This window comes from Diplotaxodon limnothrissa, linkage group LG1, assembly GCF_057381915.1.
Source record: "Diplotaxodon limnothrissa isolate DT_005_m linkage group LG1, D_limnothrissa_male_GT1.1, whole genome shotgun sequence".
NCBI lineage: Eukaryota > Metazoa > Chordata > Actinopteri > Cichliformes > Cichlidae > Diplotaxodon > Diplotaxodon limnothrissa.
The window spans coordinates 18,915,944-18,942,662 of NC_140596.1; the positions used below are offsets into that span (position 1 = coordinate 18,915,944).

The following is a 26,719-nucleotide window of genomic DNA, read 5'->3' on the forward strand; positions in this document are numbered from 1 at the left end:
GCTGCTTCCTTTTGGGGTCACCACAGATGATCATCTGCCTCCTCTGCCATCCTCTTCTGCCACACCAACCCTCTGCATGTCCTCCTTTACGGTATCCACAAATCTTCTCTGAGGTGTTCCTGTTTTCCTCCTGCCTGGCACCTCTATATTCAACATCCCTCTGATGTACTCATTTTTTTCTAATCTTGTTCATCTTGGCCACTCCCAATGAACATCTAAGCATCATCAACACTGCCACCTCCAGTTCAGCCTCCTGTCTTTATGGCAGTACAAAACCACACCATACATCACTGCAGACCTCACTAATATCCCATAAACCTCCCCTCTCACTCTTCTGTCCACACAAAGCACCCCTGACACTCGTCTTCACCAGCTCCTCCACTGTCTTTTGTTGTCACCGTTGTTGCTTTGGATATTGAGTACTATCGACCCGATTCTTTTGTCCTCAGGCTTGATAGAGAAGACACAAACTCAGTGTATTCAAAATATATACTTTATTCAACAAAACCTTCCGGGAGGGAGATGTGCACAGCGCGAAGCCTCCTGCAAAATCTAATGCATTACCAACAGGATGAGTGTAATATACTCTACACCCCCGCTCCCCACGTCGGGCACTCACGGCCCGAAGGTCGTCTCCTGTTGTTATCATCTATCAGCACAAACATGAGCGAGACTCTCTGGAAAGTCTGCACTAAAGATCCTGTTTATCACAATTTCATGTCGCCAAGCAGTCTCATGACCTAAAACACAGTGTATAAACCCTCAAAGCTGGCCTTTAATATTACACTTTAATATGTACTTAGCAAATAGGCACTTGGATTATATTTTATAACAATGCTACTAAAAGTAAATATAACAAAATTAAGGTAACAAGGAATCGTTTCAGCCCTTGTCAGATTTGTCATATTTAGGCGTATTCGGGATGTCTACTGCATTCAAAAAGCTACATTTTTATTATTATAACTACTCTGAAAAATAAAGAATGTCCTTTTTTTTACAAAAAAAATAACAAAGAAAAAGCTAGCAGTAAAAGTACTAAAAACTAAAAGTTAGTTTAGTTTTTCAACAATAAAGAGTAAAACTGAAAACGAAACTAAAAACGTAAAAAAAACCAACAACCAACAACTGACATTTAAATTCTTCATACCTGTTTCTAAACTTCAATATTTGTGTTCGACAGCGCCATGTGAGTCATGTGACCCACCCCGCCGGTCATATGACGTTCAGTTTCACGCGGAGCTGTAATCGAGGAAGTTGAAGTGAACGCTTCTTCTTCCTCTTTCCTCGCCGAGCCCAGGGATTTATTTTCGGGGTTCGTTTTGTGTTTGAGACGTGACCCGGGCTTCAGCCATGCTCGGTGGAGGTCTGCTGCTGTGTTTGCTGGCCGTGTTTCCGCTCGGCTCGCGGGCTGAGTACAATCCGGACGAAGTGACGCACTTGCCCGGAATGACGTTCAAACCGAACTACCGACAGTGGTCAGGATACCTGCAGGCACGGCCTGGAAAGTTTCTCCATTACTGGTAAGAACCGGTGGTAAATGCGCCAGAAACGTCGTCAGAGCATGACAGGTTGCCCACACCGCGGTGGTTTCTGTGAGCTTTTACCTCTTATACTAATTATCTGCAACGGGAGCCGGATTAAATTTTCAGTTTAGAGCCCGAATGTTTAAAAAAAAAAAAGGAAAAGAATCGGCTCATAATCAGCTTTTATAATAATATTAATTACAACTAAGTACATCCTTCACGTTCTTCCCACTAACACAGAGTCTATTAATTACCCCTGAGTGTATATGGACAAAAGTACTGGGCCACCTACATAATAAACCTATATATATATTTTCCCAGGTATGTTACAGCTTTCAGTCTTCCTGCAGGATTTTGGAGTGTGTCTGTGGGGAATTTTTGCCCATTCATCTAGAAGAGCTTTTGTAAGGTCAGACACTGTTGTCGGGGGAGATGACCTGGCTCACTGTCTCAGTTCTAGTTCATCCCTAAGGTGCTCTGTGGGGTTGAGGTCGGGGCTCTGTGCAGGCCTTACCTTTATGGACTTTGGTCCATCCCGGAACAGAAAAGGGCCTTCACCAAACTGTGCCTACAAAGTTGTCTAAAATGTCTTGGAATGCTGAAGCATTACAATTTTCCTTCACTGGAACTAAAGAGCCCCGCAACAATCCATAAAACAATCCCATTACATTATTGGATTCAATAACTAAGCGGTACACCTAAATGCTTCTATTGCTTTTGTCCACATGATGCGTTTCCTTGCGTAGTTCATGTAAGCCTGGTAAACATGACTTCATGTTTGCAGCAGCACCCTGTGTTATCCTGAATCAGAAAGACAAACCAGTTGAGCAGGTTTCTTGAACTTAAACACCAAATCACTGAGGAACTTCAAGGAAAGCTTTAGATCACGGGTTTTGATGCAGATAAACAAAACTGTCCTTGTGGTTCTAGCTTGGGTCTTATCTGGTGTGTGAGTGGTGTCAAAGGTTTTCTGAGCTCAATTATTGTATTGGCTCTGAGGTTACAGTGCATTGGAGCAATTGGTCCTTATTACACTCGTTCTTGCCTGCAGATCTGCTTTCACTATTCACAAGAGATTATCTAGTTAGTTGGAAAGAGTAACTTTGAGTTTGTGATAGCTTGTGTCCTGATTTCCTGCAGGTTTGTAACTTCTCAGAGGGACCCAGTCAAAGACCCTCTGGTGCTCTGGTTGAACGGAGGCCCTGGCTGCAGCTCGCTGGATGGGTTCCTCTCAGAGAATGGACCATTTCATGTGAGTTTGCTCACTGTGTGCATAACTACACTCGTGCACTGAGTAAAGTGGATTTCAATAGAAAAGTCTTGACTCTGATTTTCAGGTAAATGATGATGGGGCTACGCTGTACGAGAACAAATTCAGCTGGAACAAGATTGCCAATGTGCTGTATGTCGAGTCTCCTGTAGGTGTGGGATATTCCTACTCTGATGATGAGAAATATGCAACTGATGATGACCAGGTGAGTTCAGTGTGTTAAATAACCAATGCAGATTTTTACAAAGGAAGAAAAAGTGATTGTGAAATGTAAAAACATGTGAAATGTTTATCATAGGTTGCCCAAGATAATTACAAAGCCCTGCAGAATTTCTTCTCCAAGTTCCCAAACTTCAGTCAGAACAAGTTCTTCATCTTCGGGGAGAGCTACGGTGGAATTTATGCGCCAACACTCAGCCTCCTTGTGGCCACGGGAAAAGCCAAAATAAACTTTAAAGTGAGACACTTCATCTGCCTCATGTCCTAATGTAGTTTCATGATGAAGGAGAAGTTGTTCCTCTATATTGTGCCCACTGATGTGGTTTAAAATGATGCATTTTCTTGTTTCCAGGGCTTTGCAGTGGGAAACGGCCTCAGCAGCTTTAATCTCAATGACCAGTCATTGATCTACTTTGGTTACTACCACGGCCTCTTTGGAGAAGAGTAAGTTTTGCCAAGGCTTCTTGTTTTATTATGAAGGAATGGCTTTAAAAAGAAATGGTGTTTATTGTTTGCATGCTCCATTACACACGAGATGAATTCTCTTGAGTTGCTACATAAAAAAATATCTGATCACTTAGATTGTTTTTCCTATTAAAGTCAGGAGCTGGGAAGCATATCATTTTTACATTTTAATATCATTCTTCATATAAAAATATGACAGAAGTAATCTGCCTTCAAGTTAAGAGATCATTTGCACAGAGCTGATGCAGAGCTGTTTCTTGTGCAGTTTGTGGCGTGACCTGAACATAAATTGCTGTAAGGATGGGACCTGCAATTTCTACAACTCCAGTTCTGAGACATGCACAGTACTGGTAACGTGTTCACTGTTGCCTTAATCAACTGGGGATTTCTCATGTTGACTTAAGTCTTTCAGACATATACTACTTTGTCTCCTTTACAGGTAAACGTGGCCTTTGGTCTCGTCTATAATAGTGGACTTAATGAGTACGCCCTTTACTTGGATTGTGAAGGTCAGAGAAGATCCAGTAGAGTCTATGAGAGGACCATGAGTCTTCTGTTTAGGAACTACAGGAATCACCCACATACACACAAGGTAACCCTCCAAAAACAAGTTTTCGTGCACTCCATGTCTGTCCTTCACTTGTCCTGGGTTTTAATGATAGTGTTTATTGAAGTTTTCAGCACAGAGAAGTTCCTCCACCACTCTGGGTGAAGTCCCACCCTGCATCAACAGCACAGCCCAGATGAACTGGCTGAACAGAGGTGACGTGAGGAAAGCGTTGCACATTCCAGCTATCCTGCCTCCTTGGGATATCTGCAGGTACGGCAAAATCTTCTGGTTATTCCAAAATTGGTGATAAATAATGTTATGTGTGCACCTCAAGTCCTCTTTGTTGCAGTTTTACTGAATACAGTGGGATGCGAAAGTTTGTGCAACCTTGTTAATAGTCATCATTTTCCTGTATAAATCGTTGGTTGTTACAATAAAAAATGTCAGTTAAATATATCATATAGGAGACACACACAGTGATATTTGAGAAGTGAAGTTTATTGGATTTCCAGAAAGTGTGTAAACACATGACTGTGGCTCTCTAATGGTGGGCTGTTCCTCATCATCATCATAATAATAATAATAATAATAATAATAATAAACTCAGACACTGAGGCTTCTATATGTATACATCCTCACATATATCAGCATTTCTGCCAATAACAGCAAGTTCAAATAAATCCTGGTGTGGACGGTGGTGTTGATGGAAGGCGAAATGAAGATTAAGTTTCACTTTTTAAGAAATCTACACCTTTCTCAAAGGCAGTATAACTTTCCAGGGCCCTCGCATTTAAAGCATTATCTTAGTTCAGTTCACTTCAGATCAGTTATATTTATATAGCACCAAATCAGGCAACAGCCTCCTGTTGTTGTACTTTCTTTTGTAAGGTAAAGACCCTAAAATAATAGAAAAACCCAAACAATGAGACAACCCCCTGTTAGCAAGGACTTGGTGACAGTGGGAAGAAAAAACTCCCTTTTAACAGGAAGAAACCTCCAGCAGAAGGCTCGGGGAGGGGTGGCCAGCTGACACTACCAATGGGGGTGAGGGGAGGTAGACAGGACAAAAAAAGCACAAATGAATAACTAATGACTAAATGCAGAGTATGATTGTAATTAGCATGGTGTGATTTCCGTGATAAGTATGTATTTGTTGCAGTGATAAAGTTGGAGCGCAGTACAAAGTGCTGTATGCAACAATGAAGGACGTGTACCTGAAGCTGCTCTCTCTGGGCCTCCGTGCGCTCGTCTATAACGGAGACACCGACATGGCCTGCAACTTTCTGGGCGACCAGTGGTTCGTGGAGGATCTCGGCTTGAAGGTAGCTTTAATTCTACATTCATAAATTATACTTTTTCACACCAATGACAGGCACTACTTGTACTAAAATGTTCTTAGGCAACTACTAAATACCAAACCTGGATTCATGAGGACCAAATTGCTGGCTTTTATCAGATGTTTGGAAACATCACTTTTCTGACTGTTAAGGTAAGCATTAATGCTTTTGCATTGTCGGTTTGTTTTATGTGAAGATGTCGCAGTTACTCAAAATACTGCTTTGATCTGTTTCAGGGTGCAGGTCACATGGTTCCTCAGTGGGCTCCGGGTCCAGCTCTCCACATGTTTCAGTCTTTCATAACAAATTCCCCTTACTGAGTCGGAGAATGTACTTTTTCTTTATTTGTTATTGTTGTTCTCAGGGAAATAAATTTGAGATGTAAAAATGACTCTTTGGTACTGCACTTGTTCATTTTCAGTTACCTCCACTTTTAATAGGTCAAGGCTGTCAGCTGTGTCTGGCTCTTGACAGAACAAATGGAGAACACTTTCTTTGTTTTTGTTTTGTTTTTTGTGGGGTGGGGGCGTGCCCAAAAGTTTAATTAATCAAATTAACAAAGAAATGAATAACCCATAGTTGTTAAATGGTTATAACTGTTTTTCCCTCAATCTCAGTTTTTATGGGTGAAATTTGTGTTCGTTTAGATTGAAGTTAACTGATTTGGTCACAAACCCTCTCCAAAGCTGCTGGTTTGTGTGTATTTTTACCATTTTTGTCAGTAAATTCGGGAGCTACTTGTGTATAAAAGAACCATCTGCATCCTGTGGTTTCTGCAAAGCTTCTTCTCATTGACTCAGACAGATCTGAGTCCAGATATTTGATGCTGAACTTTAATAAAAGTATATAAAGTACTGTCTGTGGCACTTATGTAAATGTTTTTTTTCGTCCTTATGGTTGACGTGTTAAAAGAACAATGTAAAAGGATTTTTTTTTAAACGTGTTGTCTGATGTCTTAACTCCGATCAAAAACTGAATTCACTTCATCGACTTACAATGTCTTTTATTAAATTTTTTGTTCAACTCATGAGATTTGAGCAGTCTACATTTATTCACATGCTTTAACTACACTTCATTTATTGAAGTAGCATTGAATGTTCACTAAAATATTTCTACCAAATCTTCCCATTAACATATTTTCAAGTCACTTTTATGAGACAACAGGGACATGATTGTGATTAGCAAATGCTTTGTTAATCAGTGGCGTTAATTTATCGATGATCAGCTGCATTAAGTTTGACACACAAGTTAAAGCACCAAACCATAAAAAAATGATCATAACAATGATTGTCTAGAAAAAAAAAAGTATCCCAGCACTTAGTATTTTAAGAAATTTTGATTTTGTAGTTTTTCTTCACAACTATGATAAATGTCCGTCCAGCAGTCTCATGTAGCATACCCGTGTTTCTGACAGTCCCTTTTTTCTGTTTTGTCAGTTGTGTTCACAAAAGTACTTGCTGGGTTTCATTAAACAGGAAAAATATAACTACATAAACATGAAATCAGAGTCACAAAAAAAAAAAAAAAAACATGTACTGCAAAAATGGTTATTAAAGTTACAGTTGGTACAAAGATGAGGGGTAAAGTCATTTGATGTAGTTTAACCATGTCAGTGATCTGTGCTCTGTACATCTTTAGTGTTGGGATATTTGAAGAAGAAAAAAAAAAAAGCTCCCACTTTGGTTTGAGGCAAACAAAAACTAAAATTATTTCTATCATCACATTAACTTAAAATGTCACATGTGCAGTTTGCTCAGTTTCCTTCCTGTCATGTCTTAAAACCCTTTCGTGTAAATAAAGTGCAAAGTGAATGCTTTGTAGGTTACATCCTTCCCTCTCTTTACAAACCTGTGGAGGTGGTGCTCATTTGTGCAGATACCGAGCTGCCCTTTTCACCCTGTTTTACACACTGGCTTCAATGAGCATATCGTTGTAGGCTTTTGCTCATTTGTACAAATAATCTAATCTAGTCCAATCTAATCTAAAATTCAGTTGTCAAACTACCTTGTACTGTAACACAATAAATTACACAAACCAATAAACAAAAAAAAAAGTAACTCATTTTTAAATCAGTTTTAAAGTGTAGTATGTTTGGTTGTTTTGTCCCTATAATTGAAAACCTCATAATCAAACTGCCCTGGCTCTGCATTAATGCCAGTCTACGCCTTTACATACATTTAATATGCTTTGTCCTACTGTGGTAACGTATCACTTAATCCAGTTTGTTTTTTTTACACTGATGAGTAGACAAACTATTAGCAGCGACATAATTAGTACTGAACATGAATTACATTATGACATGCTAATTAAATTACACAAAGTGGTACAATTCTTCTGTTAAAATCAATCTGATTAAGTCCTTCGGCTCTTGTAAACAGGAACGTGTCATTGTTACATCCACAGAGGGGAGTAAGGAGTGCGTATCCCCTCTGGAAATAATGACACAGTAAAACACATGAAACATGCTGTTAGAAGCGTCTGAATTCCCTCAGCATGACGGGGTGACTCCCCAATTGAACAAAACTCTCCAGACCTTCATGTCAGTACGGAGCAGGTGATGTTTGTCTTTGTTGTTGTTTTTTTTCTTTGGTCATGAGACGCTTTGTATCATCCAGAGGCCTGAGAGCAGCACCGGCTCGTGAAAATTATTCCCTTCAGTTGACGACGTCCTGGTAGATGGAGTTTGTCGTGGTGAGGCCAAATATGAACGCTCCAAGTGTAACCATGGCGACACTGAAGATCACCAGCCCGTGCCAGCTGTGAGAGAGAGGAAATACATCCGTCTGAGCATGGATAACTTTTTTTGCAATAATGACAGTGAATCATGTGGCTCCAATGTCAAAAGATTAAAGAAACTTTAAAAAGTGTTCAACTGGAAAGTTTTTCTTCAACTTTGATTCGTCACAGATCAAACAGATGCAGAATCTCAGTGGCATAAAGACGGGCTTATCCAGTTTTACAGCTTTTGCTACTAATAAAGACGTCTCCCATGGCCATTCATACCGCACTAAATTAATAGATAAACAAAGAAGTTATAGAATAGTTATTTTTTTCAATATTTACTCTATAAATTTCAGTTCCACAGTAATTAATAAACTAATTAATAAAAAAGTGCCCATTTTCTGTAAATTAACAAAAACCTTAGTCTGATCAACAAGCTCTCAGAACATCCTCTGCAATGTTAAACATTTACACCCAAACAGTTGTGCTGACGCTTTTCTGTCATCTGACATCTGGGATTAAACGCGTAGTTAAACTTTTTTACAACGGCAAAAACGGGAGCTTCACTGGTCTGGCCTACTTAAGATCAAGGTATGCTGTATGTAATCTGTTGTAGTCATGTAATTGTGAAGGGTAACTATAATGTAGCATCCAGAATTAATGCAGTTTTAAAAAGTGTGCAAATATGCCCACAAGCTCAATGACAGCCTCACATGCAGAGGGCCTTTTGAGGTTTTGAATGTGTAGTCAGCTGATAAGAAAAGAGTGTCATGCAAAATAACCACTGCATGATTGAAAAAAATAAAATAAAATAAAAATATTTTATCTATCTATATATCTATCTATATATATACACACACACACACATACATATATATATATACACATATACACATGCATACATACATATACACATGCATACATATACACATGCATACATATACACATGCATACACATACACATGCATACACATGCATACATATACACATGCATACACATACACATGCATACACACACACACAGAAGCAGAAAGAAGACCAGAACTCAGCAGGTTTGCAGCAGAGCCTCACCTTGCAGATCGGACGTCAGTCTCTGAGAGTTTGGCTTGCATCAAACACAAACCTGTAAATTTAAAGAAACACTGGGTTGGCTTTACAGCGCGTCAATAAAAGCTGCACAGAAAACCCGAACAGAGCAGATGGCGTGCAGTGTACCTGGGAAGACAAAGATGAAGCAGGCTGCCAGTCCTCCGATCAGAGAGATCACTCGACCAATATCTGGGATGAAGAGGGCGAGGACGAGGGTGATGATAAACCACACCAGCGTCTGCAGGATCCTCCTCCTCCTCTCACGACGTACACACACCTCTACCTGTTCACCTTGGAAACGCAGCCAAAGTCCCTCTATAACTGCCCTAAAACAACACATGACCACAGCAGAGTACTGAGAAGAAAAGATCCATAAAAACTAAATAAGGACTTTAGTACACACAAACACACCGAGGACATACCACCAATCCCTTTGACTTTTTTTTGGGGTGTATTTTTAAATCATCTGATACAGATTTTAAAAACTACACACGGGGTACCACCTGAAACAAATCCCACATCAGTGCTCCTTTTCAATTTCTAAATATTGGAAAATTTAGTAACCCTAGCATCACTAATAAACATTATTTAATGAGGACAGATTATATTTAGCCAACAACAAATACATAAATATGGTCAGTTTCTTCTGCTGGCAATAATTTGAATGCATCTCAGTGCATGAAAAAAAAAAAAAAAAATCACAGGAAACAAAAAAGGCCAAAAAAGAAAAGATGTAAATTATCTGATGCCAGTAACAGGCTGCAGTGAGAAATCTCAAAGATATCGCTCCATAAGTTTTTCACTAGTAAGAACTGACAGCCTTACCAAAAAAATAAATAAAAATCAGCTTATATATTTTAGACACTTGAAATGCAACCACTAAAGGAAATGGATAAGGTAATAAATAAAGGAAAGAAATAAAGTAAAGGAAACAGCAGAGCAAAAAAAAAAAAAAAAAAAAAAGAAAAGAAGAAGAAATGCTCACATGGTAAAATACACTGGATGATGCAATAAAATGCTACAGTAAGCCAACAGATGTTGAACCCATAATCATCATCACTTCTGCCACTTTGCTGCTATTATCTCTAGTGTGTTTCAACCCGTATGTGTGTCTAGTTTGACAAATACACACTTGAAGAGAGAGAGAGCAGCAAATTAGCAGTAAAGACTCACCCTGGGCACATAAAATAGGAATGTTTATGGTTTTACATCAGGATTTTTTTCCTTACATTTGCAACTTTGTAAACTTAAACTGGTAAAAATCAGCATTTTATCACCTCAGATGTTTATCAAAGGTTAAGCCCTTTCTTCATTTTAGTGCAAAATGCTGCGGCACGATTTTTAACTGGCAGAAGAAAATTTGATCGCATCACTCCGATTTTGGCCTCTTTACACTGGCTTCCAATTGAATTCAAGTCCTTTTATTGGTTTTTAAATCTCGAAATGGTCTGGCACCTGTTTATTTGTCTGACTTGTTGAAGCCCCACGTCCCCACTCGTTCCTTTCGGTCAGTTGAGCAGCTGCTGCTTTCGGTCCCAAAGTCACGGCTGAAACTTAGAGGAGACAGAGCGTTCGCTGTTGCTGCGCTGATGCTTTGGAATAACCTTCCTCTCCATATTAGACAGGCTACATCAGTGCCAGTTTTTAAGTCTTTATTAAAAACCTATTTTTATTCCCTGGCTTTTAACTCTGTGTGTAACTGATTTTTATTTTTTTATTTTTTTTATTGCTATGTCTGGTTTTATTACTATGCGCATATTAGTATTGTACAGCACTTTGGTCTACCAGGTGTGTTTTTAAAGTGCTATAAATAAATAAATAAATAAATAAATAAATGATGATGATGATGTTCTTTTTAGAGAGAAGAGGCTCTTCTCTAGTAAATCGTGCTGTCATTAACTTTAATATTTAACATGCTCATTGAGCCCTATAGAGTTTGAGATGTAGCTTTGGGGGTTTCTGCAGTTTCTCCAAGTATTGGGGGTCTAGTCTCAGGGTCAACTTACTGGGACGTCCACTCCTGGGAAGATTATGGCATGTTTTGACACACTCTCCACCTCTAAAGCTTCTGCCTTTATAGAGGTGATCACGCTTGATTAGACTCGATTAATCAGCTGCCTTCAATCAGCACCACTTAGCTGCTGCTTATCCAAAGAGTGTTCTTTGCTTTTATTTTTACACAGGAATACAAATAAAATACTTTATTTTGATTATGCCATCTCACTTTAAGCTTTTCTCAAGATGTAGGGGAGGAAATACAGTTAGAAATGGAGGAAACAATATGCACTCAGACGCATGTGCAGCTGAAGCAGCCACAAGAAAAACTGAGACGCTCAGATTACAACAGAAACAGACAGACACAGTGAGTATTACTCTATTCTCTGCTGAGGAAACCTTTAGTCCACTGTAGCTTTACACTGCATATGGTTTTCTGCTGTATTGTCTTGACCCATTAATATATCCAGATATCAACTACAGCTTCATCATTAGTATCACACGTTTTAGCTTTGCTGTGTCTTACCTGCCACAGAAGTGTAAAATAGGGTAGGAGGTGACCACACAGACGATGATGAAAGCTCTCGCAATGGCTACGGCGATATCATCGGGGGGGTACGACATCAACACATCCTGACTGACGTTGGAGCCAAATGTCAGGAAGCCGCAGACACCTGAACAAATCAAAAATCACACCAAGGATCGCTTCACTGTAAAAAAAAAAAGCAAACCTGCAGGCTGACTACATTTCTGGAATATATTTCCATGCTATAAAAAATACCTTCAAGTACCTTTTACATGTAGTTTCTCAAATGTATTTAAAAGTCAATTATAAAGATGCATGTTATTCAGTATATATGTACAATACCTGTTCCAGTGTAAACAAAAAGGCAGATTAACATGCTGAAGGTCACAACAAGCCCCCAGGGTCTGATCTCTTTCCTCCTCATGCTGTTGAACACTGGCACGGAGCTGACATGGCACTGTGACCGGAGATCAGGACGGAGAAGGCAGGAGATACAGTTTATTAATATTAAAGTCTAATCATAAAGGCACATAGCTTAAAATCTCATCAAATGATACCAAATGAGGAGATACCTGGAAGCCAAAGCATATGGTGGGCATTGCATTAAAAACTGCAGTCCAGGAAGCAGAACTGTAACAAACACAATGATTTAGCAACTCAAACAAAGCCAGATGAGGAGGATGCAGATGTTTAGAAAGTGTTGTGAAATGTGTCCACACCTGGTAGGAACATAGCCCGGAGTCACCTCTTTGTCCGGCCAGAAGTACTTAATGATGACCACTATGGTAACATACCAGGTTCCCATCACACTCAGAGTACTACCAGAGAAAAAACGAACAACTCAAATAATCAGTGTGTAAATTTAAAAAATAATAATAACAACAACAACAACAACAACAACAACAAGAAATCAATTCTCAGGGTGAAAATAAGCTGCAGGTTAACAGGGGCAAAGTTCTGTACCTGGCATACTTCTGGAAGCCAATCTCTTTGGGGATGGAGAGAGGAAGAATGACCAGTATCGCAGTCAGAGAGATGGTAAATTTGCGGTTAGTGTACCAGAAGTGATCGTCTTCACCCTCTGCATTATGACCCGCTGCAGCGATCACTGTAACAAAAAAACAAGGATTTCAAAAACACTTGAGAAGGCCCCAAAGAGAAAGAGCCAGAGTACAATCTGCTGTTTGCTGGAGAAGGGTACACGGTACAGAGCAGGAGATTAGCTAAAGAGCTGTACACACAGGAGGGATGAAGAAATGCAGGCGATCTAAGTCACAAACACTTCATTCATTTCTAAATAGCAAAAGGCCAGAGTTGAATTCTTTTAAACACTGTCAGCATCTCTGGGTTGAGTTAATCACATGAGAGACACGTTTACTGAGCGAAAAAGCTGAGTAGTGTCATCTCTGATGTTCTTTGCCCTCATCATTGATGACACTGACTTTTTTTTTTTTTTATACTGCTCTATGACAGAAAGACTTCCCCTATTTAATACATCACAGCTAAATGCAAAAGGAAAGCAGAAATTTCATTTAAATGTAGGAGATGATCGGAACATCTCACAAAACCTTATATGATTTAAATTTGGCTGATCTTCCTTTTAAAGATCATACTCTTGTCCACCCCAGACCACTTTAAGTGTCATTAATATTTTTGATGGCTCCCTGGAAGTCCTGTCCTGTCCCTGCCTCTGCAGCGTGCGCTGGATCTTGTCCTTTAAAATGAAATCTGAGGTGAAGGATCTAATTTCATGTATGGAAGTGGTCAAAGTCACACAGAGTCAAACCCAGGAAACAGGGCTTGTGGTCAATAACGACTCTGTAGCCAGAAAATTTTTTTTAAAGATGGTTTTGAAGAGATGAACAGCTAAATTTAATTCAGGTGCATCTTTTGTCTTTTACATTCCAGTTTTAGGGGTTTTGGTTTTCTAGAGACGAAAAAAAAACAAAAAAAAAAACAAAAAAAAAAAAGCTAACCAGTCTGATAAAGTACACTTACAGCGATCGAGCTGGTCTCCGATGACAATGAAGAAAGCAATGCATGTGCCAAATGTGTAGATGGCAATAGCTACTTCACATACAACTCCTGTGACTTTCCCGCAAGTGGCTCGAACAACTTCCTGATAAGTAGCTTCATTACTGACCTGAATAAAAAAGACAGATAATTTAAAAAAAGCACGTTGATCAAACAGTAGGTAGGTACACGGTAGTGATACTAAGGTTTCTCATGTGACTTCATTATCCGAGAGTTGCCTGCCATATTGGAGGAGGTGATGCAATCTATTGACTGTTGAGGGTGTACATGTTTTTTCATTCACAATTGTGACAGTTCATCGCATTTATGCTTAATGTTTAATAAGTTTATCACTCACTTAGACCCCAGTCATACAGACCTAGAGACCAGTCAGTGACCGCACCTGGCAACCTTTGGTTCCCAGGGAAAAATGTATATTCCCCAACTGGCTGGCGAGTGGTTGGAGACAGTCACTAGGTAAAATCTGTAGCACAGAGGGTGGTGACCCAAACACCTTATTGTGGTTGGTTTGCAGATCATCACAGTCGCCCACTTCAAATGCTCACCAACTACTCTCCAAATGGTAACCAAAGCAACCAAAAACAGGTGTTTGAGTCAGCACCATATAGCTCTTCACAACCAATTTCGACAAGCAACCTCCAGCAATCGCCAACCAGTCAAAAAACACACACATACACATTTGTTCCCCTAGAAACCAATGGTTGCTAAATGGCCTGCAATCGGTTTCTAGGCCTGTGTGATTTGGGTTTTATTCAATTAACACAAAAAATTTACAAAGTTGCCCGAGTTAAATTGACAAGGTTAGCAATCACATCTGTAGCCTGTATGCATTTACCTGAATTTTCATTTGCCACCATTAAAATCATCATCATTAAAATGTCACACTTAAATTAGCCGTTGAGTTTCAGCGCCACTGAAACAAAGGTTAACTGTCCAAATTAGGTTTTTCAACACAAGCCTGTGATATTTCCCGCAAGCCTAAACGGATGTATCCATGCACTCACTGAGAACATGGGTTCCTCCTGCAGTGTGCGGCATTTAAAACAGGTTTTTCTACATAACTCCACAAACAACCGAGCAGCAGGAGCATCGCTGTTTACTACTTGAGTAATTCAAGTCACTCTTAATTGGCTATCTTGGATTCTGCCAGCACGCAGGTTAAAGACACAGAAAAACACTTTATCTTGGCTACCACAGCTTGATTTACTGATGTCTGCATAGTTATTGGCAAAATTAAGGTTGGAGTCTCACACATTTACATAGCCAGAAACCATCCAACAGCTGAATGTAAATGATTTTCTTCAGCGGATATTGTTGCATCACTTAAAATTTACTTAATTCAGCTGACTCAGTCTTAGCTTTACTCTTTTATTCCAGTGTTGTGTGAGACGCAAGCACAAATCTGAGCTACTGAGGAAGTGAAAGTCCAAACCTATCCATATGATCAGGATTACAACCACAGAATAAAGAAGTTGTTACTTAAGAAGCCTGCGCAGTTTGTTTCACTACGAATGAAGGAAGAAGACAAAAGAGAGACAAAACTGTTCGGAGTTCGAGGTCCAGAACATGGCAGAGAAAACATAAGAAAAACAAGTGAAATGTGAAGAACGTTTGGGGGCAACACAAACCAGGGAGCAGTATCCAAGGATCACCAGCCCGGTGATTATGAAGATCAGCATAAACTGAAACACAAGGAAACACAAAGCAGCACTACATGAATATGCTGGTCACATGAATACAGAGAAAGCAGGTGCTCTGATTGTCAGTTCTTGTATTCCGGGAATGAACAAGCTCATGCTATATTCAGTCTGACTCCCTTTCCAGCTAACCTAATAATAACTGTTGGTAGTGACATAAAATAACTTTTTTTTTTCCTTTCAGCTTCTCTTAGTGCCAAAAAATGTTTCACCCTCAGTGTAATGAGGGTATACATTGATCAGCCACAACATTAAACATCAGAGTTATATTCTGGAGGTCCTTCTTGACCCTCCAAAACTGGTCTGGAGACTGGGCAATGAACACGAGACATCCCTTGGTGTCTGATACTCTAACACTGCCAGTGGATCTCGTAGATTAAAGGGTGTGACTTGTGTGGTTCACATTCTCCTGGCACATCCCGCTGATGCTCTGTCAGACTGGGATGTCAGGAGATTGGAGACCAAACGTCACACACTGGTTGTGTTTCTAAAGCTGTTTCCAAGCATTTTCTCAAGAATGATGGAATGCATTGTTCTGCTATAGGATGCTTCCATTGCTATCCAATGATGTGCGTGGCCTCTAGCAATGTTAAGGTGTGTGGTATGTCTCAAAGTAACATAGGACCAGGACCATGCCAGGTCCCAAGACCTTTTAGGACAAAAACAGGATCCATTCATCTCAACACTCAGTGGTTTTAATATTATAGATGATCAATGCATGTAGTTCATAAAAACTGAGCAGAGCAAATTATAACTGAATCCTAATTTAACTGTACTTCATGACATACATGCTTCATGCAAGACAAAAGAGGTGTAGCAGAAGCGCATAATCTCCTCACCATCTGAAGCACGAATCCTGCAGTTACACCTCCTGCCATATTGAAGGCTGCAGGAAAATTGAGTAGACCCGCTCCCAGCGCTGCATTCACCACGATGAAAACAGCGCCTACTGATGACACCCCCGAGCTCCTCCTCTCAGACTCAGGTTGCCGAACAGAATCCACACTGGGGCTCTGCAAGAGCCACGCCCTTTCTCCAGAGTCACTGCTGCCAGCACCACCCCAGTCCTCAACATCATTTTTAATTGCCATGAGTCACCAAGGTGCAGCTCAGTCTGGGAAGCGTTAAGCACCTCAGAAAATCAGGTGAGGAAATTTGAATGAAGCTACGAGATATAACCCAGCTGCAGATGAATAATTATGTCCAGTCAGGAGCCAGCTGAGGTTTCTCAACGGTGATGGTTTGATGGTGAAGTCATTTGGAGATTGAGCTGTAATAAAATATTGTCTGCATTTAGATACATTTGGGAGAAGCGTGGTATCAAAATAACATACTGAGTACATTAGATGGGGAAGTTAAAAAAAAAAAAAAAGTGGTTTGAATCACGAGTCATGTTTGGTAAAACGGTTTCTGCTCACTGATTCCTAGAAGTCCATAATATACTGTATGTAGAAATTACCCAGTTTAAGGCAGTGAAGGGGTACTATTCATTTTAGGAAGATGACATGATTCTTATAATCACCATGTTTAAAAAAAATCAAAATCAGTGAGCTCAAGAACAAACATACGTTTTAGAGAACAGTCGTTTTACAAGTGGATCTCTTATAAAGTAGCTAATGAGCGTACGGCAGAAAGTGTAGGAGAACACGCAAAGCTGCCAGGAATAAAGCATGGAGGTGATTTATTAATGTTGTGTCCACCAGATCTCCAACACAGTCACTGTCTCTCTCTCTCTCACTCTCACTCACACACACACACACACACACACACACACACACACACGGGTATCTACAGGAGACACTGGTCAAGTAATCCACCTTTTATCGTAGCTAGATTCAGGCTTTTGTTTTCACTAAGGTAACAATAGCATTTATCAATACACCCATACACCACTGTGCCTACATTAGCTAGCTAGCAAACAGCACACCGAGCTAAAGAGAGCTCGTTTTCGACAACAAGTCCACACATTTAAACACCTCCGCGTTACTCACAATAAGGATTAAAGAGTCGTCTCTGTTTCGTGTAAGACTAAAGTGCTCGTATCCTACCTTATGCCGCCACCGCTGGAAATGAGAGACCTCAGTGTTTTGACCGTAACGTGACGAGCAAGTCACATGCGGTACAATAGAATTGTGGGTAATGTAGTTCCCCCTGTCGTTTTCATAAACCCAGTGGGATTACCTGAGGCCTCCACTCTTGACAGGAAGTTGTTTCTACGCTTCCTTATATGCCGCTGTTTCTTAAACTTATGGCGAACATATAATGTACTCTTTTGCACAACCTGTCTTTTTTCAATCCAATTTTTTAACTTAACCTTTGTTTTTGCTATAAATATACTACTGTACATTTTATGCTTTAAATTAAAAGTATTGGTAAAGGCCGATTTTTGTGTTTCTAGAATATATGTGTATGCTCTATGTTGTTCATTTCTGACTTCTCAGAGGAATCCAGTGTGCTGGTTCAAAGTGGTTATAAGAATATGAATTCAGTTTTGCCTAAAATAATTTTTAGTTTAAAGGTGTTTGTGGGGATAGGTTAACTGGATAATCCAAATTGCCACTAGGTGTGAATGTGCGAGTGAATGCGAGTACGAATGGTTGTCTGTCCCTGTGTGTTAGCCCTGCAACAGACTGGCAACCTGTCCAGGGTGTACCCCGCCTCTCGCCCTATGACAGCTGGGATAGGCTCCAGCGTCCCCCGTGACCCTGAAAAAGGATAAGCGGAAGTGAATGGATGGAAGGTGTTTGTATCATGTTTATGACAGGTGGTCTATATTTGTTCATTGCTGTACAGGGCTGTTATCTGTAAATAAAACAGAACAAAGAGTGCATGTAACCATTTCTTACATGGGTAAACTATTATCCAAGAACATATCAGAAACTTAAAGACCAATGAAAATGCAGCCACACCCATTTAAGCAAATGCATAAGTCAGAGCACTCTGTACTTTTGTTTGTGCTTATGCAAGTCAAGATCATTATATACAAGTTTAGCCTATCATAGCTAACAAAGAGCGAGGAAACTCCCCTGGACCTCAGTGCAATAATCCATCACTTGGGATCAGATGTAGGTTGTCTGAGCATGATGTAGTGGGTAAATGTGAAGTAAAGGGACAAAATTAACTGGTTTCACATCTTTACTCTTTAATGATTTATTTGTTCAATGATGACAAGACCAACGATCCATAAGAGAGAATGCAAAAACATGGAGGCAGAGTACCAGAAGTAAGAGCAGACTCGGGCAAACCCCACATTTTGTATTGCCATCTGTGTCTCACAGTCCAGATTCACACACTAAAAACATGTTCATCTGAATGAACAGCGTGCACGCATCATGAGATGTGGTGTTCCCCCGAAGAAAGTACCCCACACAACTTTACCATGGAGTACAGACTTTTCATTTGGAGAGTAATTTTGTGTAATAAAAATTCCTTGCAGTGGGATTGACAGATTTATTGTCTCCATTCTCAACGCTAAACCATGTGCTTGTTTGTATCTGGGCTTACAAGAGGACCAGCAGAGAGAGACCGCTGCCCTGTAATCACCAAAACAGAAATCAAACAGATTCAAAGTCTACTGAAACAGAACAGATAAAGAGTAAACTGCTGAATCATTGTTAGGGCAGATCCACAGAGTAAAGAGATTACATGATTGGCAGATGCCCATTAGTACAGTAAAGCCCAGTGAAGTGCCAGTGATGTCTTGAGACTCAAACAGTGCCTCACAGGTTAAAGTGCTACAACTCCACAATTAAAAGGAAACCCTCAGATCAACTACAAGCTTTCACAAAGAACGAGAGATCTCATCTCCGCCTAGCATCGCCTGGATAATTTTTCCTCAACGTTTTAGAGTGTGGGCCCACAGCAGATAGAATATACATGTAGGAGGACACGAATGTACAGCCAACAGTTTATTTCTGATAAATAAGCAAAGATGATTCAGTCATGGGAAGAAATCTCTCAATTTGGCAGGGGAAGCCTTTAGTGAAATGTAGAGGAAAGAAAGTGTAACTGGAAAACAGAGCCTGTAACAAGAGCAACCGTTCCAAATTTAACTCATGATGAAAGCCAGTCAGGAAACAAAAAGGCTACAACTTAGAAAAAAAAAGAAAAGAAAAAAAAAAAAAGGAAGTTTTATAAAGGTGGAATGAAGGAGACAGAATAAATGACGCTTGAAGCTCCTCTTTAGTGCTGCTCCTTCTGATTTTTGCTGCTCTCCCAGCACGATCCACTCTACTTGGTGACTGCGTGGATCGCGTCTGCAAGGTAGCCCACGTTTCCAGAGGTCACACCTGCCATGGAAATTCTGCCATCCTTGGTCATGTACACTGAGAACTCTTTTGTCAAGCGCTCGACCTGCAGGGAAAGAAAACAGCACAAATGAGGCAGAGGAAAAGGGCAGTTTTATTGTTTGTTGTTTTTTGAAATAAACATTCATCTGCAGGATCAAAACTCATAATGTCAAACAAACAAGACTGAAGAATGCACGTTTTTAAATGAGACAGCAGGCGTTTAAGACCACATTCTTAATGCAACCAGGCAAATACAAATCGCCACTAAACTTTGTAACGACTAAAAAGTTAAACAGCAGTAAACCATTACCCCCTGGTGGTGAAACCTCAGTCAGTACAGAAAGCAGCTTTACACAACAGATATGACTGTAAGAGTGGGCCTGCCAAAAGGCAAGTCTCTTTCCTAAGAGAAACTCTCCTCTGATATGACCTGTGAGGTTTATTGCTGAATGACATTATTCATTACACTTTGTTTAAATATGAAAACGTATCAATTTCTCTGCCATTACATTACCTGTTCTGGCTTGAGTCCTGTGAAGCAAAACATCCCGATCTGGTCGATGACATGCTGCCAGTTGTGGGAGGAGCCATTCTTTTTCAAACCGGCCACCAGCTGCTCTCTCATCTTGATGATGCGGTTAGCCATACCATGGACCTCCTCCAGCCTGGACACAAAAAACAAAGAAATGCATAACTGAGCATCAACCTTTTTGGGGCACGCTGAAGATTTGAAGCGTTCCCAAAGTATTCAGACTACATTAGTTTAATGTGTCAGAGTTTAAGTTGCTAGTTGGCAGCAGCGCATAGAGCACTGACCAGGCTCCATCCCTGAAGGTGCTGGAGCTTTGTCTCTAAAACCTGACTTTACTCCTGGAACATGCTCAACTAAGGTAGTCGTGTCACTCCCAGCTCTGATTTCTGTGGCCAAAGGAACGCAGCATAAGTGCAGTGTTGTGATAACCTAAGGAGCTTGAAGAGAAAGCAACTGGGCTTCATTTGGTTTTAAAACTGAAGAAGCCTCTTGGATGAGAAGCAAAACCTCTGCATGAAGCTTAAAGAAGGAAGGAGCCCAGTATTTAAACCCTAGTGGGGTCGTCTGTGGATATGTCCATGTCTAAAAGGTCGTACCACAGTGAGTGCAGCTCTGGCGTGTTGAGAATAGTTGCTGCAATTCTGGCACCATTCACTGGTGGGTTGGAGTAGATGGGCCTGATGAGGATCTTGAGTTGAGACTCCACCCTCTTTGCCTCCTCTGCATCTTTGCACACGACAGTGAAGCCTCCGACACGTTCACCTGTCAACATGCACAGCAAGTCAAAAATATAAACACTGATGACAAAAAAAAAAAAAAAAACAAACAAAAAAAAAAAACCTCAGGGTTTAATACAAGATTTTGGTTCACGATAAACCACCACCTCTACTGAACAACCAAATTTAAGAAAATTGAACAGGTTATAAATAAGCAAGGATAACAGACACACAATTAAATAGCTTGCGATTCTTGTGTTACTCATATTTTCCCAGACTCGTGTAGGTTTTAATGTGGCCCCAGTGTCAGAAGGTGTCAGTAATGCACCTACAGACTGTTTGCAAGACACCACTAAACAGAAATAAAAGACTAGGTAGAAGGAGACTATTCTAACCATATGTGGCCAGTGAGAATAAGTGTTGCCATACAAGTGTGACAACATTCAAAACTCAAAAGAACTACCGCTGTACCCAAATAAATATATTTTAGTATCAGCATTTTCTCAGTGGGTCTTGTTAAGGGATCAAGATAGATCTGCTCAAATGTTTCATTTCAGAACAGAAAACACCCATTTAGGAGCCTGCACTGAATCTGACTGACCATAGAGTCCCATGTTCTTGGCAAAGGATTGCGACAGCACAATGTTGTGACCGTTTTCAATGAAGTGGCGGACAGCCCAGGCGTCGCGATCAATGTCTCCACTTGCAAAGCCCTGGTAGGCCATGTCGAAGAACACGAGTAGGTTCCTTTTCTATAAGAGTGGTGGTGGATGAACAAAGACAGACAGCAGTTAATTATCCAGAGCTCATCAATTTTGCTGTCTTAACTGTCAGAGACCTCATGAGATAAAAGCAAAGCAACCGTTTCATCATTAGCATTTTCAGAACCTCTGATAACCTCTCACCTTCACAATGTCAGCAATCTCCTTCCACTGCTCGGGCCTTGGATCCACACCAGTGGGGTTGTGGGCACATGCATGCAGCAGGATGATGCTCTGCTCTGGGATTTTCTGCAACATAAACGAGGGTTTCAGTTAGTCAGCCTACAAAAACCCACACACTACAGACCTGACCGTGTTCTCACAGCAGCAGTACTCGTACACTGCTCATGCACTAGATATGACTAACATGAAGTGGTTCCTCACCACGAGATAAAGCAGCGTTTTCCAACCTTTTGGAGCCATGGCACATATTTCACATTAGGAAAGTCACAAACAAAAATGTCACAAAAAGCATATTAATAATTTTTCCGTGTGCACCAGGTATAGCGGAATTGGCTCAGTTTGTCCCCAGTATAGCTTTGTCTTCTTCTGACCACTATTCATGCTAGGGCCTTCATCTGGGTTGGAATTTACTCCAGGACCCAGGTCAGATTAACTACATTTTCTTTTCAAATACTTATCTATTGCTATTACGCGCTGCATTGTCTCACTCGCATGACTATTATGCAATTTCTCCTGTTTTATTGGCAGTTGGCAACTGATTTAATTAGAGCAGGTAGTTGAACTGCCCTCTAGTGGAAGAGAATGTAATTGTTCTGTTTGTTACTCAAGCCAATCGCTTGGAATACCAGATAATCTTCCACAGCACACCTGATCATTTCTCACACCACACCTATGTGCTGTAGCACAGTGGTTGGGAAATACTAAGATAAGGGGATGAGAATTACATGTACATTTTAGCAAATCTTTATTAGAGCCTCATACACTGATGCAACAACAATTCACACTATGCCCAGTGAAGCTTCCCTGATATCTGTGTGTAAACAGAAAGTGGGGCAAGACCAAAGTCCTCTTGGATGGCTCTTAGTATAAATACACCGTTTGCACTACACACCACAAAAGTAAAAAAAAGAAGAGTCCCATGTCCTGCGTTCTTTTCCTAATAAAAGGAAAATTTCTTAAATCTGATCACTACTCTCGAACTTATCCTTCAAAATCACAGATATCATTTGGACAACTCAAAGGATAAAATCATCAACAATAATCAAATTGTTGGGAAAAATGCTAAACATGTTTCATTTTCTTTTGACGCATGTATTTTACGCATTTCTTACAGAGATGTCATCCAGAGCTCCTTTGAAGTCAAAGCCACAGGTGGAAGGTTCATAGTAGCGGTAAGCTTTGAGCTGCATGCCAGCATCTCTGAAGATGGGTGTGTGGTTCCCCCAGGAGGGTTTGGGCAGGTACACATCATGTGGCCCAGGGTGGAATCGAGCCTGTGACACAGGAAAAGCTAATGAGCTAAGGCATACCAAGAAACCTAATTTTTAAAAACAGTTTTTAAATGCCAGGTGATCAATACAAGAAGACCTCACCAAGAAGTTGGCTCCAATACGCAGAGATCCAGTTCCTGAGATGGTCTGGACGGTGACGCTCTGTCAGGAGAAGAAAACTGCTGTACTGATATGGATTTCTTTTAAAAGACAAAAACTTGTCCATCGTCAACTGAACTTTAAGTTGAACTTACTCTGCTACTTTTCAAAACCTCATTTTCGGGACCAAGAGCCAGCTGAGCACAGGATTTACTGAATTCAGCCAAACCACCAATGGGAAGGTACTCCTTATCCAGCTGTTTAGCTGCAATGATAGCCTCTGCCTAGAAGAAGGCAAAGAAAATGAGGCATAAAACATCCTCCTTTCCATCAGCTGGCAATGGTGTGTGTATGTATATCACACACACACACACACACACACACACACACACACGGAGGTGGATCTACCTTGCGAACACAGCTGAGGACAAAAGGCTTTCCTTGATCATCCCTGTAGGCTCCCACTCCCAAGTTCATCTTCTTGGGGTTTGTGTCCTTCTTGAAGGCTTCAGTCACCCCCAGGATGGGATCAGGGGGACCCATCTGCACTCCACCCCACCAGGAGCTGCACCAAAGCAGATGAGAATAGTACTTAGATTGTGGTCACAAACACTAATGCATCTTTGAAGAGGGGCAAAGTGCTTTTAAGGTACCACTACCTTGTACAGTTTAATGCATGTAGCCTGCCAACAGACTGCAGATGCAAATTAGCAGTAAGCTAAAACTGATACAATGCATCAAATGGCAACATTTATGTTAATATTGTAGATGGCTTTCCAGAAAAGGCCAATAAAAGAAAAACAGCAACATGCTGCAGAGCCTAATGCCAGCTTAGCACCTCATGTGACCTGGAGATAACACACTGACTTAAAGACGCATGAATGACACATGCTTGGCTGGTACAAGCATCATGAAACATAATCCCATCAGGAAGTCCAGAGTCCAACAACAAGTGTGACAGTTAATCGGGGTCAAAAATGTCATAATTACCCAGTTCCCACGACAACAAACACTCAGTGGAGTATTATATTCCACTGAATGAGTATTACCGTTCTTTCCTTTATTTGCTCTTCCAGCTTTCAGCATCATCTTGTTGAATATCATTCTTTTCTTTTTAAGCTTATCGATCTGTTTCAAAATACTTGATGCTAATTAAAATATTTGTTTAAGTGGCTGATTAAGGTAAAGAAACTAAACAGTCCTTGAATTTCTTATTAACAGTACTTATTAGTAATTTAAAAAAAAAAAAAAAAAGGAGAAAAAAGTCAATCAGTTCACTGGCCGTTTTTCTGCTTTCACATCGTCAACTGATATTAATACAATACATCTCCGTTTGTACATAGATTTAGGAAGCCCACACCCACTATCACGTTTTTTTTTTACGTGGCATGATTTTACTTTTGCTGCACTCTTGCCCTCACAGACATGTTATTGTATCAGGTTTCTTCTACTTTCTAAACTTGAGTCTAAATTTAGGACAGGACACTTTGCAAAGGGCAAGTGTCTCCAAAGTGACATTAAAATATTATTTCTATCATTTGGCACAAACTTTTTTCACCTAATTACCATCTATATAAACAGTATTAGTTTTACTGTGTGTAACATACTACTGTTGACATTAACAGCAGGAACGTAGTAACTAAAGTGTTATTTGCGTTCATTTGTCTCATCACACTTGCAGTGTGCATGCATGCAGAACCTTTGAACAGACAAACTTCAGCGTTTATTTAAATATTTACTGAGAAGTTATCAGAGATCAGTAGAGCAGAGGTCTTTGTGGCACCGTAAAGGGCAATATTGTTGTTCACCCCTATCAGTTTCTGACATTACCGTCTAAAATTACACAATAACGGCTGGCTGCGTGCTTGAACATAAGACACCGAATCACGACAGCAGAAGCTAGAAAAACGAAACCTAGAGTTACTGCAGTGAAGGGGTAAGCTAAATACAGTTTCCCACGTTCACAAATCTCAGCATTTACGAAAGCTTGAAGTTAAATATTTTAATCGCACAAACGAGTAACTGTGGACAAGTTTGTCCTCCAAGCACACCCTGAAAGGACACACCAGTGTCTCAATTTCCACCTGGAAATTAGCCAATCGGCGCTCAAAGGTGGGAAGCGACAGCCAATCAGCTCGCACGACTTTACAAACTACGACAAGTCGCTTAGCTCAAACTGTGCAACTGAAATTATCGCGATTGTTTAAGTCACTCAAGATGTTTTCAGGAGCAAAAGGCGAAACCGTTTATTAACAATTAAGTTAACTGTTTAATACTGTAAACTTAAGCTGCTCTTGATAACGTAACAAATCCGACTGGGCTTCAGTCTCCACCATGCTCCGGTGCTAACACACCAGCGTGACTTTCATCAGTACCGTTAACCTCATTAACAGCAACTCAAAGTTGTGGTAACTCAAAGTTACTGTTTTGAGGTCAGGTTAGAAGTAAGCAAAGAGAAAGTTTGTCTTAAACAATGGCTGTTGACCTTTCAGGCCATCAAGTCACAAGAGGACATCGCTAACCTACATATTAGCTGCTACCTGGGAGCAGATGCTAAACCCCGGACAACAGCAGGCCGTGTAAAAATCCTTTGACCTCAGTCTGAGGTTAGCTGACCAGCTATTGGGGCTACACTAACCGCAGAGCAACCAAGCTCCACCATAAAACACAAGGTAACGTCAACCTTCAAATAACGTTTGTTCATTGAGCTAGCTGCAAAACGTGACAGTTCATGCGACCACGTAGGTGGTGCTTAACGAACTGATCGTCCACGTTACTGCCTTTTACCTGTTGCGGGTGGACAGGACTCCCAGGGACGGGGAGATGTTCCCCAGGCAGTAGACCATCTTGCTGGACTTGAGCAGAGCCATCGTTGCTGCGTTTGGGAGGCGAGCCTAGAAGGATGTGAAGGACAGGCGAGACCACGCTCCTACGATCTGAATACGCGCTGACGTCAGAGCAGTCGCCAGTGATCGTACGGTGTCGTTTCGTCTGTATTTATAGCGGAGAAGAAGGAGAAGAAGCGTGAGTAATTTGTTATACATAGACACAGAAACCAGGTAGTAAAACTCAGTAGCGGTTTTTGATACGGGCGGTTACCCGGGGCGGCATCGTGGTGGGGGGCGGCATCACAGACATCGGCAAAAAAAAAATTAAAAGATGAAAAAAAAAAAAAATTGCTCGTACTCGTGCTGCCCCGACATCTATCGCCGGGAGTAAGGGCGCCCTCGTTTGCTAGGTGCGCCTGCTGCTTGAGGCACAGGGAGGAGAGGGCGGGGCGGCGGGGGATTCTCTGGCTGGCTGGAGCTCGCAAAATAAAATAAAATAAAAACAAAACAACAAACACGAAAACACCAGACATTATAATACAGACTTATAATTTGCACCGATGTTTTTTCGAAATTCTGTATGCGAAAAGTGAGCGCGAGAGCCCTCGGTGCGC

At 40.7% G+C, this 26,719-nt stretch overlaps 3 protein-coding genes across 3 annotated transcripts; 1 reads left to right on the forward strand and 2 right to left on the reverse strand.

Annotated features, from left to right (window-relative positions):
* Window positions 1-1,238: 1,238 nt before the first annotated feature.
* On the forward strand, window positions 1,239-6,283 carry LOC146639660 (lysosomal protective protein). The gene is made up of 11 exons (XM_085354424.1): window positions 1,239-1,520; window positions 2,664-2,775; window positions 2,861-2,998; window positions 3,092-3,250; window positions 3,365-3,456; window positions 3,743-3,827; window positions 3,917-4,069; window positions 4,152-4,297; window positions 5,187-5,349; window positions 5,427-5,516; window positions 5,601-6,283. Exons 1-11 carry the CDS (start codon window positions 1,351-1,353, stop codon window positions 5,682-5,684), a joined length of 1,392 nt encoding a protein of 463 aa, XP_085210550.1. The 5' UTR covers window positions 1,239-1,350; the 3' UTR covers window positions 5,685-6,283.
* A 648-nt stretch (window positions 6,284-6,931) lies between these two features.
* slc38a7 (solute carrier family 38 member 7) lies at window positions 6,932-17,514 on the reverse strand. Its single transcript, XM_085354434.1, has 12 exons — window positions 17,475-17,514; window positions 16,266-16,696; window positions 15,358-15,411; window positions 13,694-13,838; window positions 12,659-12,803; window positions 12,415-12,513; window positions 12,268-12,325; window positions 12,038-12,152; window positions 11,696-11,843; window positions 9,301-9,500; window positions 9,157-9,208; window positions 6,932-8,121 (listed from the first exon to the last, which is right to left on the reverse strand). The coding sequence occupies exons 2-12, from the start codon at window positions 16,515-16,517 to the stop codon at window positions 8,019-8,021; spliced, it is 1,371 nt and encodes a 456-aa protein (XP_085210560.1). The 5' UTR covers window positions 16,518-16,696; window positions 17,475-17,514; the 3' UTR covers window positions 6,932-8,018.
* Window positions 17,515-18,553: 1,039 nt separating this feature from the next.
* Window positions 18,554-26,233, reverse strand: got2b (glutamic-oxaloacetic transaminase 2b, mitochondrial). The gene is made up of 10 exons (XM_085373334.1): window positions 26,065-26,233; window positions 23,686-23,842; window positions 23,433-23,561; window positions 23,281-23,340; window positions 23,020-23,181; window positions 21,869-21,973; window positions 21,565-21,715; window positions 20,844-21,009; window positions 20,230-20,380; window positions 18,554-19,779 (listed from the first exon to the last, which is right to left on the reverse strand). The coding sequence occupies exons 1-10, from the start codon at window positions 26,145-26,147 to the stop codon at window positions 19,657-19,659; spliced, it is 1,287 nt and encodes a 428-aa protein (XP_085229460.1). The 5' UTR covers window positions 26,148-26,233; the 3' UTR covers window positions 18,554-19,656.
* Window positions 26,234-26,719: the final 486 nt, after the last annotated feature.